Consider the following 17,780-nt stretch of genomic DNA (forward strand, 5'->3'; position numbering starts at 1 on the left):
TGGGCAATTAGAAAGGAATCTTTAAGGGACCTCAACCCCCATCATCACTTCATGTAAGTCCCTCCAGGCCTCTCTGAAATCATCTTGTGGGCCATTTCTTACAGAACAATAATATTCCATAATATTCATATACCACAATTTATTCAGCCATTCTCCAATTGATGGACATCCACTTAATTTTCAGTTTCTGGCCACTACAAAGAGGGCTGCCACAAACATTCTTGCACATACAGGTCCCTTTCCCTTCTTTAAGATCTCTTTGGGATATAAGCCCAGTAGTATGTACATTCATTTTTTAAAACATATTTCCTTATGAATCATACTGAGAGAGAAAAGTCAGAATAAAAGGGAAAAATCATGAGAAAAAAAGTGGAAGAAATATAAATTTTAAATCAAAGTTGACCATTTTGCATTTTATATTGTTCTCTGGTTCTTCTTTGGCCATAAATTCTTCCCTTCTCCAACGATGTGACAGGTAAACTATCCTTTGCTTTCCTATATAGTATCACCCTTTACACCTAAATCATATATTCATTTTAACCTTATTTTGTTAAGGGAGCTTTTTCTAAGTTTCAAGTGTTTTTTCCAGTTGCAATCTTCATAATTTCCTCCATTTCACTTCTTTTGTCTTTTGAGATTTCATATTACCAGATTGGAAATGCCTAGGTTTTTTTAGTTTATTCTCTTACTAAAGTCCTTCCATATGGAAAAATAACTTTCTGAAAATAGCTGAATAATAAAACATCTATCTACAACAGATATTTTCATGTAGAGTTTTACTGTCATTGTGGTTTTAGATGCTTTCCTAATCAAGGTACAAATTAGCACCTTCACCAAGGGAATGGTATACTTCAGCTATTTCATTTGTCTAAATTTAGATCATTTGAATCAAACATATTTTTCTGTATGTGCTGTTTGATAAAATATATAACAAAAAAAAATCATCTTTGTTCCCTTTGTTTCTTCTGGACCATGGAAGACCAATTAGGAAAATTGTTTATTAATGCTTGATTTACATTCCTGGTTATATTTATATTAATGATTGAGAGGAAATAAAATAATATAAAAATAGAAAAGGAAGAGAAATGAAAAAAGAGTGAAAAGGGAAACAAAGTCAGGGTTTATATCTTCTATGCCTGCCTTGTGCCTAGGATAGGGTTTAGGAAGAATGAGGACATTCTAAAGAACAGATATGAATTACAAGAGGGAAAAGATTTTTTTTTAAGTTAACAAAGAAGAAAGAAAAAAGTAGTTATAGTTGTAAAGATGAAGAAAAGTCACCTTGATTCAAATTGTGATAGAACAGTGGGGAAGAGTTTACTGGTTAAGTTGTCCTAATAGGGCTTTAATCTTAATTAAACTGACTCTTGTGGGATGAGAAGTGTAGGACCCAAGGCCAATGAGTGAGTTATTCAGGAGAGTAAGTTTTCACCTGCTTTCATTTGTTGGTTTGGTTGTGTTTTAGGTGGTATTACAGAGTCTGTAAGGGCAGGTAGATGGTGCAGTGCATAAAATGCCAGGCTGTGAGTCAGGAACTTAATCTGGTCTCAGACTCTTAGTTGCTGTGTGACCTTGAAGTCATTTAATCCTGTTTGACTCAGTTCTGTCATCTATAAAATGAACTGGAGAAGGAAATAGCAAACCACTTTACTATTTTTGCTAAGAAAACCCCACATGGAGTCATGAAGAGTCAGACATGACTTTAAAATGACTCAATAACAGAAGTAGAGAATCCAGAAAGAAATAATTGACTAAGTATTGGTATTTGCCATTGGTCCATTAGCTAAAGAGCCCTCAGGTTACCCTGAGACAACTAATGAAGGAAGGAAATAAAGGGTATAGACCCACTGCTAAGGAGCAATGGGGCTGTTTCCAGGGGGTCTTGGGATTAGAGTGGTCATTTATAGAAAAAGAATAAACCCCAGGCAGGGATGTAGTTACAACCAAGGCCCCAATAGGCAAATGGAAGTCTTTTTCCTACCAATTAATTCATTCTCTTTCCATCAGGAATGATAATCTGGACTAAGAGTTTGTTCCCATCAGGAATAGCTGTATTTTAAGTAGATCATCTGATTTTCTTTTTGTATTGCGTATTCACCCTGATCATAAAGGGGCTTTTTATTTTTTGGGGGGGAGTATTGTTTTATTTTGTTTTTGTTTTTGTTTCTCGTGACTGCTAGACTTGTCACTGGCTTTATGGAAAACAAAGCATTCCTATGTCCTTTCCTCCTGCCACTCCCCAACGCCCAGGCCCCACCTCCCATGTCTGCATATTCCCATCTTGTCTCTTGGCTTCATAGCCTTCTGCTTACTGCTAATGGCTTCATTCAGGTTAGACGGACTTCACTCTAGATTGGAAATTTGTGAACAGCTTTCCCTCCATATTCTGAATAATATAAGCATTTATAAAATCTCCCCAGAGAGTACTTGTCAGAACCTGACAAAGGTAAGAGGCAGCTTACCTAGAGTCCTGGGCCTGGAGTTAGCAAGAGCTAAATTTAAATCCCAACTCAGGGGATTTAAATATACCTGCTATATGACTCTGACTTCTTTCTTCAACTGAAAAGTAAAGATAATATAACACTAAGCATTATTGTTGTGAAGAGTAAATGGAAGTTTGTAGAACAGTATCTAGTACTTAGTAGATTCTATATAAAACCTTAATGTTATTGTTATTATTATATAGACTTTTTTTTTACTAAATAATTAGATTACATTCAAAGAAACATTAATAATTTAAGATTAATAGCAATATCCTAAGCAAGATAGTACTGCTTGAATGGTTCCTATCTAGATTAAAAGCCTGATTACATAGTGATGAAGCCTACAAATGTCCTTGAATCATTATTAGCTTTACTCAACAGAGCATAATATAGTGATCAGCCATGAAATAATTGTGCTCTCTTTTCTGTTATTTTTTGCAAAAGCTGGGCAAGAGCTTTGAAGGGATATCTTTTTTTTTTTTTTCCTGAGACTGGGGTTAAGTGACTTGCCCAGGGTCACACAGCTAGGAAGTGTTAAGTGTCTGAGATCAGATTTGAACTCGGGTCCTCCTGACTTCAGGGCTGGTGCTCTAAGCACTGCACCACCTGGCTGCCCCAGCATTTTTGTTTTTATAGCTCAATTAATTTGCATAGTATCTAACCTGACAGGCAGATGTTGGTCGATTTAGTTCAACTAAATCAATCTTTATAGAAAAAAAAAATTCATAAGCTCTTAAGATTTGGGTCTCTGAAGGACCTTAGAAATCATCCAACCCTTCATTTACAGATAAGTTCTCTTGATCCTATTTAGTAGTAGGACATCTAGAATTAGAGGCTCAGAATAAATCTTAACATTTGAGTGTTCACTAGACAACAGCCCAGCATCTCTCTTTGGGAACTACAAAACTTCCAGGGATTTTTCCCAAAGAGAGGCCTAGGGAAGATTTGACATATCTTGATTTATAATAATATGGGTCTTTTCTTAGTGTGTTTCCAGGTATTCTAGTTTTAGCACTTGAGTTTCCTAGGCTTTGAGAGTACCTGGAATTCATCTTTAAAGTGAATTGTAATGAATAGTGCAAATGACAAGCATTTTCTTGGAACCATTAGAGCTTTAAGTGCATACATAGGCAGAGGTATATTTACCTTTTGTGTTGCTAATTCCATATTTCCTGGTAAATGAAAGGGATTTGGAGGCTGTCACTGAGGGAATAACACAACAGATTATTTTCTGGCATGCTATGTCTTGTACTTGCAATTAGAATATAATTAATGAGAAGCTTTGAAAAAAGCAATATAGTTTTAATTAGCAAATGAGTCCATCAGCAGTGTTGTCATGACATTAAAGTTTTCTTGTGTCCTTGTTGGGGGGGCTACAATATTCCTGATGTATGCTATCTTTTCTTAAAATAATTAATTGTGAGTCACAGCCTCAGAACTATTGAGTTTTCAGACTTTTCTTTCATAAAACTCATTATGAAATTCCCTAGGGGAAAGGCTAAAAATTAATATGTCAAATTAATTTTTCCTAGTAAACTTAGTGGACACCCTTCACAGTTTCCACAATTATTTTTTTTTCCAAACTATAAGGTTATCTTGTATTGGTCTAATATTTGAATCATTGCTTGTCCATCTATTTCTACAAGCACAATTCTATTTTATTTTTCATCACTTTTATTCCTTGAATAATTGAACTTCTACCTAATATTATACCTGAATTACTTAGTAAGGGTAGATAAAGGTGAGTTAGAAGAGAAATGTAAGATATGGTTTCTGTTTTCAAGGAATTTATCATCTTATTTGGGAGACATGACAAGTACATATGAAAGACAATATACATTTGAAATTTCAAAATGAAAAGTTTACCCGATAAGTACTTTACAAATTTATTCAAAGATGGAGGAGGCATCAATACAGTCTGGAAAGATGTCATGGAAGACATGAGAATTTGAACTGGGTTACAAGAACAAAGACTTAGAACTGGAAGAAATCTTTGAGTCTTCATTTTCCTCTGCTGCCTCAACTGAGTCTTAAAAGCATAGTTAGGTTATAAATAGACAAGAAAGAAGAATAACACAAGTTGGAGAATGGCTGAATAAGTTATGGTATATGAATGTTATGAAATAATATTGTTCTTTAAAAAACAATCACAAGATGATTTCAGAAAGGCTTGGAGAGCTTTACATGACTGATGCTAAGTAAAATGAGCAAAACCAGGAGAACATTGTAACAGCAACAAGATTGTGTGATGATCAATTCTGATGGACATGGCTCTTTTCAACAATGAGATGATTCAGGTCAGTTCCAATGGTCTTGCCTTGGAAAGAGCCATCTACACCCAGAGAGAAGGCTGTGGGAACTGAATGTGGATCACAACACAGCATTTTCACTCTTTTTGTTGTTGTTTGCTTGTATTTTATTTCCTTTCTCATTTTTTCCTTTTTGATCTGATTTGTTTTGTGCAACATGATAATTGTAGAAATATATATAGAAAAATTGCACATGTTTAACATATTGGATTACTTGCCAACTAGGGGAAGGAGTGGGGGAAAAGTAGGGTAAAAATTTTTGGAACACAAGGTTTTGCAAGGGTGAATGTTGAAAATTATCTGTGCATATGTTTTGAAAATATAAAGCTAGAGGGGGGGAGGAAAGGAGGAAGGAAAAAAGGAAGGGAGGGAGGGGTTTTTCAAGAGTGAATGTTGAAAATTACACTCAGTTCTTTTCTTATTGCCACCAGCTTACATCTATGTAAGGCCACACTATCTTCTGTTTTTCTGAAGGTAGATAATATCATCTTTCACAAATCCAAGTCTTTCCATATTTTCCTAAATTCACCACATTGTCATTTCCTACACAATAGCACTATTCCAACCTTATTCTATCTAATTATTTTAAATAATCTAAGATATTTATTATAGCCAACTACAGTGTAGTTTCTATCTTTTTCTTTTGATTAAATCTATTTTAGCTGAGATAAATGATTGCTATCCCTCCTTTTTTCTAATAAATTTTACTCCTGATCATTATTATATTTATATGAATCTCTTATTTCCCATTCTTGCTTACTCCTCTGCTTTACTTCTACTTCTGCCTTTCCTTTTTTTATTTGACCTATGCTTGTCTCCAAAGATTCCTTCCTTATCCTTTCCCCTCACTTTTGCCCTCCCTCTTTGTCTCATTCCTCTTAATTTACTTAACGTATCCCATTCCCTTTAATCTATATACCCTTCTATAAACCCCCTTATCCTATTCCTCACCCTTCTTAATTCTTTGTAAATTTACAAGACTTTTATATATAACACATGTATGGATTGTTCCTTCTTTAACTCATTCACAATCGGTAGTTCCTAGAATTACCAACCCTCTGCCCCCACCTAATTCCTTTGTATCAGTTCTTGCTCTTGTACCTCATTTATGTAATGTGATTACTCTTTTTACCTTTTCTTAGTGGTTTTGTAAGACTTTCTACCTGCCTCTGGGTACCATATTGCCTCCTTTCTGTCTTAAGGGTTTAAATTTGCCAAAGTTTTGCTGTCCTCATTGTTGACATTGGTTCCAGAATGTATAAGCTAGTTTTGTAGAAGATACACAGGGGTCTCCCTGCCTTAAGTCTCTCCCTACAGCAGCCTAAACTCTGTTCAGCCACTAAAATGAATTTCCTAAAGTGCAAGTCCAATCATATCACTTCCCTTATGCAGAAAATTCCAGTGGCTTCCTGTTACCACCAAAAGCAACACAAAATGCCATTTGGCATTCAGAGCCCTTCATAACCTAGCCCCCTTTTAGCTTTCCTTACTTCTTTTACCTTATTCCCAAACACATAGTCTTTAATCCAGAGACAGTGATTTCCTGGCATATAGTAAGCACTCAAATAGTTATTGATTGATTAATATTCATTCAGTTGCCTTCCTCTTCATTTATGGGTATCCTAGGCATTTCTTTTTAATCATCAGAGCTATAATGGCCTCCTTCTTTCCCTTCCTGCCTCTAAATGAAAGCTTTTTAAATATAAATCCCTGAATTTCAGCGAGACTGGTGGCAGAACTTGAGAATGGAAAAGAAATTTGCCTGTACTGTAACTTAAGATTATTCCAGATAAAAGTTTATATGTTAAAGAAGTGGTTAAAAAAAAAAAGAAAAAGAAAAAGAAAATATAACTGGACTTGGGAGGGGATAGAGTCTCTGTAATTTTAGGTCCTCATGTAGAAGCTAGGTCATTATTTGTTAAGAGATGTTATTCAGGCACTGGCTGAGCTAAATGACTTCTGAGGTTCTTTCCAACTGAGATTCCACTTTGTCCTTGAGAGAAAAACTAGAAATAATGAGAATGTAGAGAGACATATTTAGGTTCAATGCAAGGCAATTGACCAAAAATGGACCAAAAAGTTTTCCATCACTGAAGGTCTGCAAGTAGGAGATGGGATGTTATAGGAGAGATTCTTCTTCAAGTATATGTTGGAATAGATAATCTCTAAAATCTCTTTCAGATCCAAGTTTTTATGATTCTTTGCTTCTAGAATTTCTTCATGAATTGTAGAGTATAGTATAATACATACTGGTAGAGTAGTAGTAATAGGATTGCAGGACCAGAAGCAGGGGCTTTGAAGTAGTGCTTTATGTTCCTAATGGAGGAGGCCAGGACAGGTATCAAACACAAAGCACACTGAATTCCCATCCTTTAGATGAGCAATTTCCTAGTAATTTAGTATGATACTAAATGTTGTCAAAGCTATTTCTTAAATTTCCCAGTGAATTAGGAATAAGACCCTTTTTTTCTATGAGATGTTTCTAGACTTCAGTCTATTAGTTGATACAGATTTGACTTTAAATCTCTCAGTTGTGATTCTTGTTTCAGCTGCAGTCTAGAACTTGTGTTTGGTGACTATAAGGACATGATATGGTGTTTTTCAGCTCATTGAGTTTGTTTTTGTTTTTTTTTTTATACTTTCTTTCCATGTTGCTTGTAAAAATTATTATAGCTTTTTATTGACAAAACATATGCTTGGGTAATTTTTCAACATTGATCCTTGCAAAACTTCTGTTCCAACTTTTCCCTTCCTTCTCTCCACCCCCTCCCCTACATAGCAGGCAGTCTCATATATGTTAAACATGTTAAAATATATCTTAAATACAATATATGTGTACATATTTATACAGTTCTCTTGTTGCACAAGACAAATCGGATTTAGAAAGGTAAAAATAACCTGGGAAGGAAAATAAAAAATGCAAGCAGTCCACACTCATTTCCCAGTGTTCTTTCACTGTGTGTAGCTGGTTCTTTTCAGCTCATTGTTAATCTCACATTGATGGCAATAAGTTTAGGAGTGTTTACTTCTAAGAAAGGGGAGATGAATGAGAAATCATGCTGGATTTGTATGCTGTGGACAAAGGATAACTTGCTATATGAAATTAGAGCCTTCCAAGTATCTATTTGATTGGGAAATGTAGTGAACCAAATAAAAATAGGGAAGTTGATGATACTTTCAGATTAACAAAAGCCTCTTATCACATTGGATTTTCTGTCCCCCCCCCCCCCATTTCCGACCCTTTTTCCTGCCTTTCTGCTTTGACACACTGTCTTTTAGAAGGTGATGGAATCACAAGTGACCTATTGTTCCATTGATATCTAGCAATGTGCTTACTGTAGTGTAACAAAAGCTCTATTAATGTCAGTACACGAGCATCCTTTTAAATAATACCTGATGTTTTGTTTAAAAAAAAAAAAAAAAACGACTAATCTCTGAAGAGTTATCATGGAGAAAAGGCATTATTATTATTTTTTTTTCTGCTTGGCCCAAAAGGACAGAACTAAGAGATCAATGATTGGACGTTATAAGCAGCAAATTTAGGTTTGGCGTTGGGGGTACCCCCCAAAAAAACCCTTCCTCACAATTAGAACAAAATCCAAAAGGAGAGACTCAAGAGGTAGTGGTTTTTCCTTTTCTAGAAATCTTTAAGAAAACTCTTGATGGTTACTTGTGTATTGTAGAATCTTATTCCTATATGTGTTGGATTAGATGGCCTCTGTGGGCATTTTCCAGTCTGAGATTCTGTGACCTTCGTTCACTGTTGGTGATATAAAGATCTAAAATAGATTTTTTTTTAACTTAAAGGACTCTTTATTGTTTAATAAATTGGACATGGCATGTATACATTAGTATGATTAAAGTTGATATGGACAGGAAGGAGAAAACCATCTCACTGTCTACTTGTGTGTGTTTTGCTAATTTTTTAAAACAACAATCACTTCTCAATCACTTTCTGGTATTCTTATTTATAAAATCTAAAACCATAGTTAAACAAAATGCTTACTTCAACACAGTTGATTGATAGAATATCTGATACTTATAGCCAACCACTTGCCAATAAAAATTAAGGAAGGTTGTTTCAATATTAGTCATATGGAAATAGAATTAACAACTTGCCACAAGAGGTATAAAATCTTGCTCAAGCAGCAAACTCCCTGAAAATTAGAGTGGACCATGTAGAAATCAATGATATAATCGGCTAATAAGAACTATTAAAACAGGCAGAAGACAAAAAAAGTGTAAAAATCTAATAGCAAAAACAACTGACTTGGAAAATAGATCTTGATAAAATTAAGATTTATTGGATGTCATAACTGGATAACATAACATAACTCTGAACCCTATTAGGGGTTATGGAGAGAGTCTACTTAGATAAGATCTGTGAGGTTGTATTATATGTTGATAAGAAGATAGAAAGAGTTGGGGAGACTAATCTACCAGATGAGAGAGGTGGTAAGGGAAGGAAGTAAAAGGAACTGGAAATGAGCAAGATGTAAATTGAGAAATGGCTAAATAAGTTGTTGCATACAGGATCATAGAATCACAAATGATGAGCTGGAAGGAAAATTAGAGGCTATCTATCCCAATTCCCTGAGGAAAGTGAGAACCAACAAAGGATCCGATGCCAATTGTTTAGAAGTAGCTCCACCAGACCTCTCTGGGTAAAAGCAATCCTCATGATCCTTAAGGAGATCTGATGCTAGAAAATGGAAGTACCCAGTCACTCCCCTTCTCTACTTGTACTGGATGACTTCTCTCTCAATCCATGAAACATTTATAATCATAATGTTAATTCTGAAAAGATAGGATAGACTATGACATGATTCTGAGCAGAACCTTGAGATATTTCTTGTATAATAGGAGCTATTATGTCTTGTGTTTAACCATTAGCCCTAATGTTCACTCCCAGAGCTGGCTAGCAGTTTTAAGGGGACAACAGCATCCAGGAATATAACACAAGTATATTAACCTAATTATAATGATATATTACTGTGCTATAAGAAACAATACTGAGAAGCATAGTTTTGGACTGATGCAAACCCAGGAAAATGCTGAATCAAACTCAAGAAAAAATGTATACATAATGACTACAACAGTATAGATGGGAGAAAAAGGAAACTAAATGCTGTGTCTGAATATGTAATGACTAAGGATGAGTCCAAAAAAAGAGATGAAAAGGCATTTCTCTCCCTTTGTGGAGGTGAAAGAATTTTCATATGTGTGTGTTAGTTTTGCTGAACCGTTGTTTTCCTTTCTTTTTTTTTTCCTTTTATTGTAATGGATGGCTCGTTCTAAGCAACTTGACAAAGATGACAAAAGTTGAGAATATTCTATATTGGAGATTGTAGAAAGACAGGCATTCTAATGCATTATTGGTGGAGTTGTTAATTAGTGTAATAATACTGGGAAAAGCAATTTGGAGTTAGGCAAATAAAATGGTTAGAAATTCCACTGCTAGGTATGTAACTTAGCATCAGGAGGTGACTGACAAAAATAGAGTTTCCACTTAAATAAAAATATTTATATTTGTGTAAATTAGTTTATTTTTTATATTTATATTTTCATATATACCAAAATATTTATAGTAGCATTTTTAGTGATAACAAGAATTAGAAACAAAGTAGATGTCTTTTGAGAAGTGCTTCAAAAATTGTAATAGAAAAATATAATGTAATATTTATTGTCCAGTAGGAAGCACCAAATATGATAAATGAACGCAGAAAAACATGAATCAATGGAACAACAACCACAGAAAAATGTAAAATGAGTCAGATATGGTGACACATAAGCTATAGTCAAGGCTACTTGAGAGACTGAGCCATTCTTTTGAAGAGGTGGGGAAAGGGGATGCATGGATGTGGATCCTTGTAAATATTAGATTTTTTTTGATATATTACTGGATTTTAAAAATTATTTTGCTAGATTTTTTCTCTTCCTCTTTATATTTCTTCATTATGTGTAATGATTCTGTGAGAAGGGGGAAGGAGAAAATTGAGGTAATATAAAAACAAAACTTTGAAAACTCTGTATTTGTATAAAAGAAAAATTAAGGATGGCTTTCTGGAAGTGGATGGCAGAAGGCTGCACTGGGAAATATAGGTGATATAAAACAGAGCATCAATACATATTTATTTTTAAAGAAATAAATGTGACAAGAGCCTTAAAAAGAAATTTAGAAACCACTGTGGAAAATGCTATAGATGAGCTTTGTTGAACAGAGGAATTCTCATATCAGTGAGAATACTGGAATTATATTGCATAAAACTTATGAGTGAAATCAGTATGATTTCATTATTCCCTCCATTGATGTTCTGGAGCCCAGGGATCTGAGTAGATCAATTAGAATTAGAGATTACCCAGATTTGAAGATTATTAAGTAGCAGAAAGTTAAGCAATGGTGTGATTAAGAGCTACCCTGGAGACATTTATATAGTGGAAAGAAGGCAACAGATGCAAGAGATATAATGATGGTAGAAAAATTTGGCATCTGATTAAATATATAAGGTGAGTGAAGGCCCTGTTCCATGTTTTTTTAAAAATAATTTTCTTAGCCTACATTATGTTCAAATAAAATTAAGAATTTATTATAATTGTTTAACAACACAAATTTAAACATACAGTAAAAATATGCATAGCTATTTGCTGACTTAGAATGCTTTATGATTTTCATATTTACAACTTGTAAAAATAGTAACCATAATAATATTGTTAATATGATTGAAGGGATAGACTTTTTTTCCCTCCAAATGCAGTTTTTCAAAACATGATATCATTAATAATAGCACTACTCTTATATAATTTTTTCACTTATTAAATCATTCCAGTCATAGCCAACTTTGTAACCCTATTTAAAGTTTTCTTGGCAAAGATACTGGACTGGTAATATTGTAGTGGTATGCTATTTCCTTCTCATTTTATAGATGAGGAGACTGAGGCAAACAGAATTGAGTGACATGCCCTACATCACATAGGTCGAATTTGAACTCAAGTCTTCCTGACTCAGGGTCAAATGCTCTTTTCATCTAGCTGCTCCTCTTTTTAAATAACTAATCCAGTATTTTTCCTTTAAAAGAATCATAGCAGAAAATTTTGTTTTGCACAAACAAAATATTAGAAATAAGTAGTAAAATTTTTATCCCTTTATTTAAAAAGCATAGAATTTTTTATTTATCCATAGCCATATTATATTCTTATAATACCATTTTTAGGATTAAACATTTGTATTAAACAATCTCTGTACAAGATTCCCTGTTAGTTGGAATGCTTTCTCCATATTAGTCCTGATTTTGACATTGATTTTAACTTTGTTTTCACAGTTAAAAATCAATGAGTATATTTATTGGGATTTGTACGAGAAATATCCTGTAATTTTGGCGTTTGCTTCACATGCCTCCACTTCTTTTTTCCTCTTAACAGCGAGGGGTAGAGGGCAGAGGAGGACACCCTACAGTTTGGGAAAGTTTGCCATACTGAGACTCAATCTGTGGAGGTAGGGTGGGGTACAATATGTGATTTCCATTGTGTCACACAAAGCAGGGAACTTCCCACATTGCATGACTCATCTCTCATTTCTTGCCGCAGATGTACTCTTCTACAGCCAATATTGCCATAGATTTGTGAATTGCAAATTTTTTTTTTCCCCTAAATGAAAAGTTGGTATCCTTGGACATCCATCTTCACTTAGGTTCTTCTGAAATATGGAATTACATCAGTCATTAATCAGTCTATTGTTGCTTAAAGAAGCAGCAAAATGAGTGCAGAGCCAACTCTTCAATTCTTAGTACAGGAGGAGATACTTTCGATCCAGAAAAATTTTAAAGCAATGCATTTAATAACCTCTAGCAACTAGTGCCCAGAACATTGGGAGCTGAGGGGAGGGTGGGACTCATGGGAACAGAAAATGAAGAGCAAGGAAAAAGGATCTTTTGAGGCTTAAGCAGAAACAAAAATGGCTTAGAATTAGACCCAAATGTTATAATCGCAGGAACATCACATTGGAGAGAGGACAGAAAAATCATTGTTATTTAACTAATCCCCATATTCTCTAGAAGGCCAATATTTTCTTTCAAGTGAATGCCTACAACATTTAACAAACCTTTATTCATGAAATAATAAGTACCTGTGTGTCAAGCTACAAATTGTAGCTGCAAGGTTCCTGCCTTCGTGGAGTTTATAGAGGAGTGGAAAACTGGCAAATCCACAGCCATGGTACAAGAGGCCTTTCTTTCCTGACCAAACCCCAGTGGAAGTTTTCTTCACCGAAGCAAACTTTGTATGTTTCTTTAACTTGTGGCCGTCTACAATTGCCTGGGGCACTGCCCCAAGTCTCACAGATCAGGCATCAGAGGTAGTACTTGAACACATATGTCTGATTCCAAATCCCACACTCTGTAACCGCTCTGCCAGGCTATTTCTTAATATGAGGCAATACCTCCTAACTCATTTATTAGAATACAGTAGTATGGATGTCATTTGTCCTTCAGAGCTCGTCTCCTGCTGCCTCTGATCTGAAAGGAGATTGAGAGTTGAGATAAACTCATAGCTATGACTGGCTTCCAATTTATCATATTGAAAGTTCATCCTGTGCCACTAGGTGGGTGCTATAAATGCAATAGATGTAGGCCTTATTCCCCCAGGAAGAAGAAATGAAGAGCTCTTCATTCTGATAGAGGAGTTTATAGAGAGAACTTAATGATGCAGAGAGTACTTTTCATGCATTATCTCATTTGATCCTCACAACTACTTTAAGAGTGATAGCTCTAGTATTGTGATCCACACATCAGACATGAAGATACCAAGGCTCAAAGAGATTAAATGGCTTTCCCCTGTGTGGGAGCATTTGAATGCAGCCTTTCTATGGCCAAATCTGAAATTCTTTGCACTGTGTCAGATCAGGACACTGTCAGTCTCTTCCCTTGTACTATATTATGGATAGAGAGCTAGTGGATGGAGAGTGAAGCCTGGGAGACTCACTGTTATATACTGACTATAGGATTGGTACTTTGGCTTCTTGGTACTCTAGTCTACTCCTTTACACTATAAATTCCAGAAAAGGCATCAATCTGCTTTAGTAGAAATGAGCTTTCCTTAAGGTTCTCTGCACCAGTGAAATCATAGGTACTATCTCTATCCCTTTGTTGTTGTCATTCAATCATTTTCAGTTGTGTCTGATTCTTCATGACCCCATTTGGGATTTTTTTTGGTAGAGATACTAGGATGGTTTGCCATTTTCTTCTCTAGCTTATTCTACACATGAGGAAACTGAGGCAAATGGGGTTAAATGACTGTTGGGTCAAACATTAAAGATTTATTAACTGCCTTCTATTTGCCAGAAAAGTAAAAGACATTCCCTGCTCTCAAAGAGCCCGAAGTCTAATGGAAAAATGCAACAACATGTAGACAGCTTCATACAAACAAGCTACTAGGAAAGCTAGCAAGAGCAGAGGACTTTGGTGGGAAATAATGAATTGAATTTTGGACATGTTTGAACATCTGAGGGATATCTTGTATGACATGTCCAGTGGGCAGTTGGAAATGTACAACTGAAGAGCAATAGAAAGGTTAGTGGATTTGAATCCTTAGCATAGAAATGATCATTGAATTAAAGATGTGAAATGATTAGGGTCACACAGGTAGCTGGTTTCTAACACAGGATTTAAACCCAAGTCTTCCTGGACTCCAGCTTCTATATTCTAGCAAATTACTATTCTTAGTTTTTGCTTCTTTTCCTAGTCTTAATGCAAATTCCTATAATGACATCATTTGGAATAGGTTGCAGTTAATTAGATCATACCTTATCTCATATCACTTAACATTTAGCTCCTGGCTGAAATTTGGAAAGTGTCACAGTCTCATTAGCAACACACACACATACTCCCTCTATCCATTGGAAGAACAGCTTCGAAAATGATTTTTACCCATTCATTCCATAATTATCTTATTGGCTCTGTTTCAGAGATCTTTTCTGGTCCTGCCTCTAAGGTTCTGAAGCTTCCATTTATTTGAGGATTTTTAGCCTCCAATTTATAAATTTCAAGTTTACCTTGTGGAAGGTTAATTTGGCGGCAAAGACATTAATCTGAGACATCTTCTAAGATGGCTTATTGTTTTTTCAGATCAACATGGATTCCTGGTTCTTTCTTATTCTGCTCAGCAGTGGCCTGACATGCCTCAGTGCCAGCAATGCCTCAACAGGTAAGGCTTCCCTTATTTCTGAGTCAATCTCGAGCATTCTTGCTATCATCCTTTAAGTAAAAGTGTAGCTAAGATTCCTACCCCAAAACATTTGTTTTAGGGGCTAAATGAAAAAGATATTTCCCACTTTCTTTGGCTAGTGGTCCTTATAGGAAAACCCACCTCAATTAAAGAATAAACAGCTGTGTAGCTGATCTCTGCAGGGTTACAATAATTTTTGAGGATAGGCCATAGCAACCCCTTGCTTTTGGTGGCTGTATTGTGAGCTTGATGTGATATTTCTTTGTTTTAGTGTTCACAGTGTCACCTTCAGTAGGAGTTACCTCATCCACATCTGTCAGATCAGCTAAAGTGCCAACTGTAGAGCCTGATAAAGAGGAGGCCATGAGCTCCAAGGACTTCAGTCTAAACTCTTCATTGACTTCTCTTCCCACCACACCAACACTCAGCCCACCTGTAATTCTGGAGCCCACTTACCTAACAACTGCCAACTCCTCAGACTCTGTCACCAATGTGACCACAAGGACAGAGGTGGCAGAGCCCAACTCAACCTCACTTACTGCAAATGGAACTTGGCTTCCTGATCCGGGCTTCAGAGACACCAAGACAGAGCCGTGGGAGCAGAATTTCAGCACTCTAGGAACACCACCAGACGCTTTCACTCCTTCAGGTATTGGAAAAGGTCTTTGTTCTCTTTTGTGTTTGGGACTTTTTTACTGACTAAGACAGTTTAATGAAGACCAAATTAGGAAATATTCAGAATGTCTGCTCAGCATAGTGAGAGGGGTAAAGAAAGAGGATCTTGAAGGTCATCTCATTCATCCTTCCACTTTGGGCAGGACTTCACTTTAGCCAGACCCAACCCCCCCAAAAAAAAGATTCTTAGAGACAATTTCACAATTACTTTGGTCACCTATTCTGTATAGTGCTTAACACCTCTCATTGTACAAATGGTCTTCCCAATACTCAATACTTCAAGTTTGTATTTTCAGCCCACCAAGGATGTGCCTAATGTTTCTTAGGAATGTTTTTTAAGGGAACAGCTAGGTGGTACGGTGGCTAGAGCACCAGCCCTGAAGCCAGGAGGACCTGAGTTCAAATCTGGTCACACACACTTCCTGGTGTGTGACCTTGGGCAAGTCACTTAATCCCAATTGCCTTGGGGGAGAAGGGAAGGAATGATTTTTATGTTCCCTAGGCCAGGGACCCCAAAGACACCATCATTTCTTCTCCCTGAGATCTTAGGGCACTGCCATCTTGAGAAAGCAGTTTGCATTTCCTTTGCCAGATCTTAGTTCACTAAAAACAACACCAGAGGTAGAGAAAACTCTGGGCCTAGAGTCTAGACAGAGCTGAGTTCAAATTCTCCCTCAGATGCCTACTATCTGTATGACCCTTGGCAACTCACTGAAGCTCTCTGTCTGCTTTAGTTTCCTCATCTATAAACTGAGTATAATAATAGCATCCACCTGCCAGGGTTGTTTTGGAGATCAAATGAGATACTATTTGTAAAGTACTTAGCACACTTGAGCCGTTTATCAGCCTGAGATCTGCTCCATTCCCTCTGCAGCTGTGGCCTTTGCTTCTCTTTACAACCACCTCTTAGAATCCTTGGTTTCCTTCAAAATTCTGTTCAAGCACACACCACATCAGTGGCTAAGTCCCAATTGGGGGTTAGGCTCAAGAAATAGTTCTTTATAGAAAGGATTCTAAGACATTGTTGTAAAGAGAAGTGAATTCTAGATATAGAGATCAGAAATGGAATATTCATCTCCTGGAGTATCTGTCATATATCAGGAACAACAAGAGTTGGTTGGTTAGGAAGGAAAGTAGAATAGAATTATGAATGACAAAGTAGGAAAGGTAGGATGAGGCCAGCTTGCAAGAGCCTTAGAGACAAATAGAACATTTTATTAAATCCTAGAGACAAAAGGGAGTTAAGTAGGGAAGCATCATGGTCAGACTTGTGCTTTAGGAAAATCACTCGTCTTCAAAGTGATATGTATGTACATAAAACTGCAAGAGCAAAGGTACTTAAGGCAGAGAAATTAATTTGGAGGCCATTGCATGAAAATCTGAATTAGGGTGATAGGCAGAGAGAAGGGGAGAGTTGTGAAAGATGTTGCAAAGAAATGGCAAACTTTAGCAACTGGTTTGATATTTAAGATGAAGGAAAGTAAGAAGTCAAGTATAATACTAAGACTGCTACATAGGTGACTAGAAAAAAGGCAATACTTTTGAAATAAAGTTATGGAAAAGTGAGTTTGAGGTGAGAGGAGAAAAAGATTATCAGTTCTGTTTTGGACATGTTGAGTGTGAAATATCTATCAGACATACAATTTTAAATATCCAATAGGCAGCTGTTGGTATGCTACAGGCTCTCAGGAATGAATCTAGGTTTAGATTTATAGATTTGGAAGTCATCAAGTATAGAGGTGATAATTAACATCATAGGAGCTAGTAAAGTTATCAAATCAATAAGGGAGAATAAGAGAAAGTCCAAATGAAAAACTTAATAATACCCAGTTAGGAATTGTGAGAGGGATGGTGAGCTAACAAAGGAGACAAAGAAGAAGCCATCAAACATATAGCCAAAAAAAATCAGAAGAGAGTAGTGGTATGCCCACAGGGGAATGAGTATCTGAAAGGAGAGGGTAAGCAGCAATGTCAAATATTGCAGAGAAGTTGAGAAAAATCATAACTGGGGAAATACCATTACATTTGACAATTAAGATATCACTAGCAACTCTGGAGAGAGTAATTTCAGTTAAGTATAATGTTGGAACCCAGA

At 36.0% G+C, this 17,780-nt stretch overlaps 1 protein-coding gene across 1 annotated transcript in view; it reads left to right on the forward strand.

Annotated features, from left to right (window-relative positions):
* PTPRA (protein tyrosine phosphatase receptor type A) overlaps window positions 1-17,780 on the forward strand; it is a 177,856-nt gene that overhangs the window by 119,309 nt on the left and 40,767 nt on the right. The window contains 2 exon segments of the mRNA XM_074274521.1: window positions 14,911-14,989; window positions 15,282-15,659. Of these exon segments, the coding sequence (XP_074130622.1) occupies window positions 14,911-14,989; window positions 15,282-15,659 (457 nt within the window).

This window comes from Sminthopsis crassicaudata, chromosome 6 (assembly GCF_048593235.1).
Source record: "Sminthopsis crassicaudata isolate SCR6 chromosome 6, ASM4859323v1, whole genome shotgun sequence".
In the NCBI taxonomy this organism is placed as follows: domain Eukaryota; kingdom Metazoa; phylum Chordata; class Mammalia; order Dasyuromorphia; family Dasyuridae; genus Sminthopsis; species Sminthopsis crassicaudata.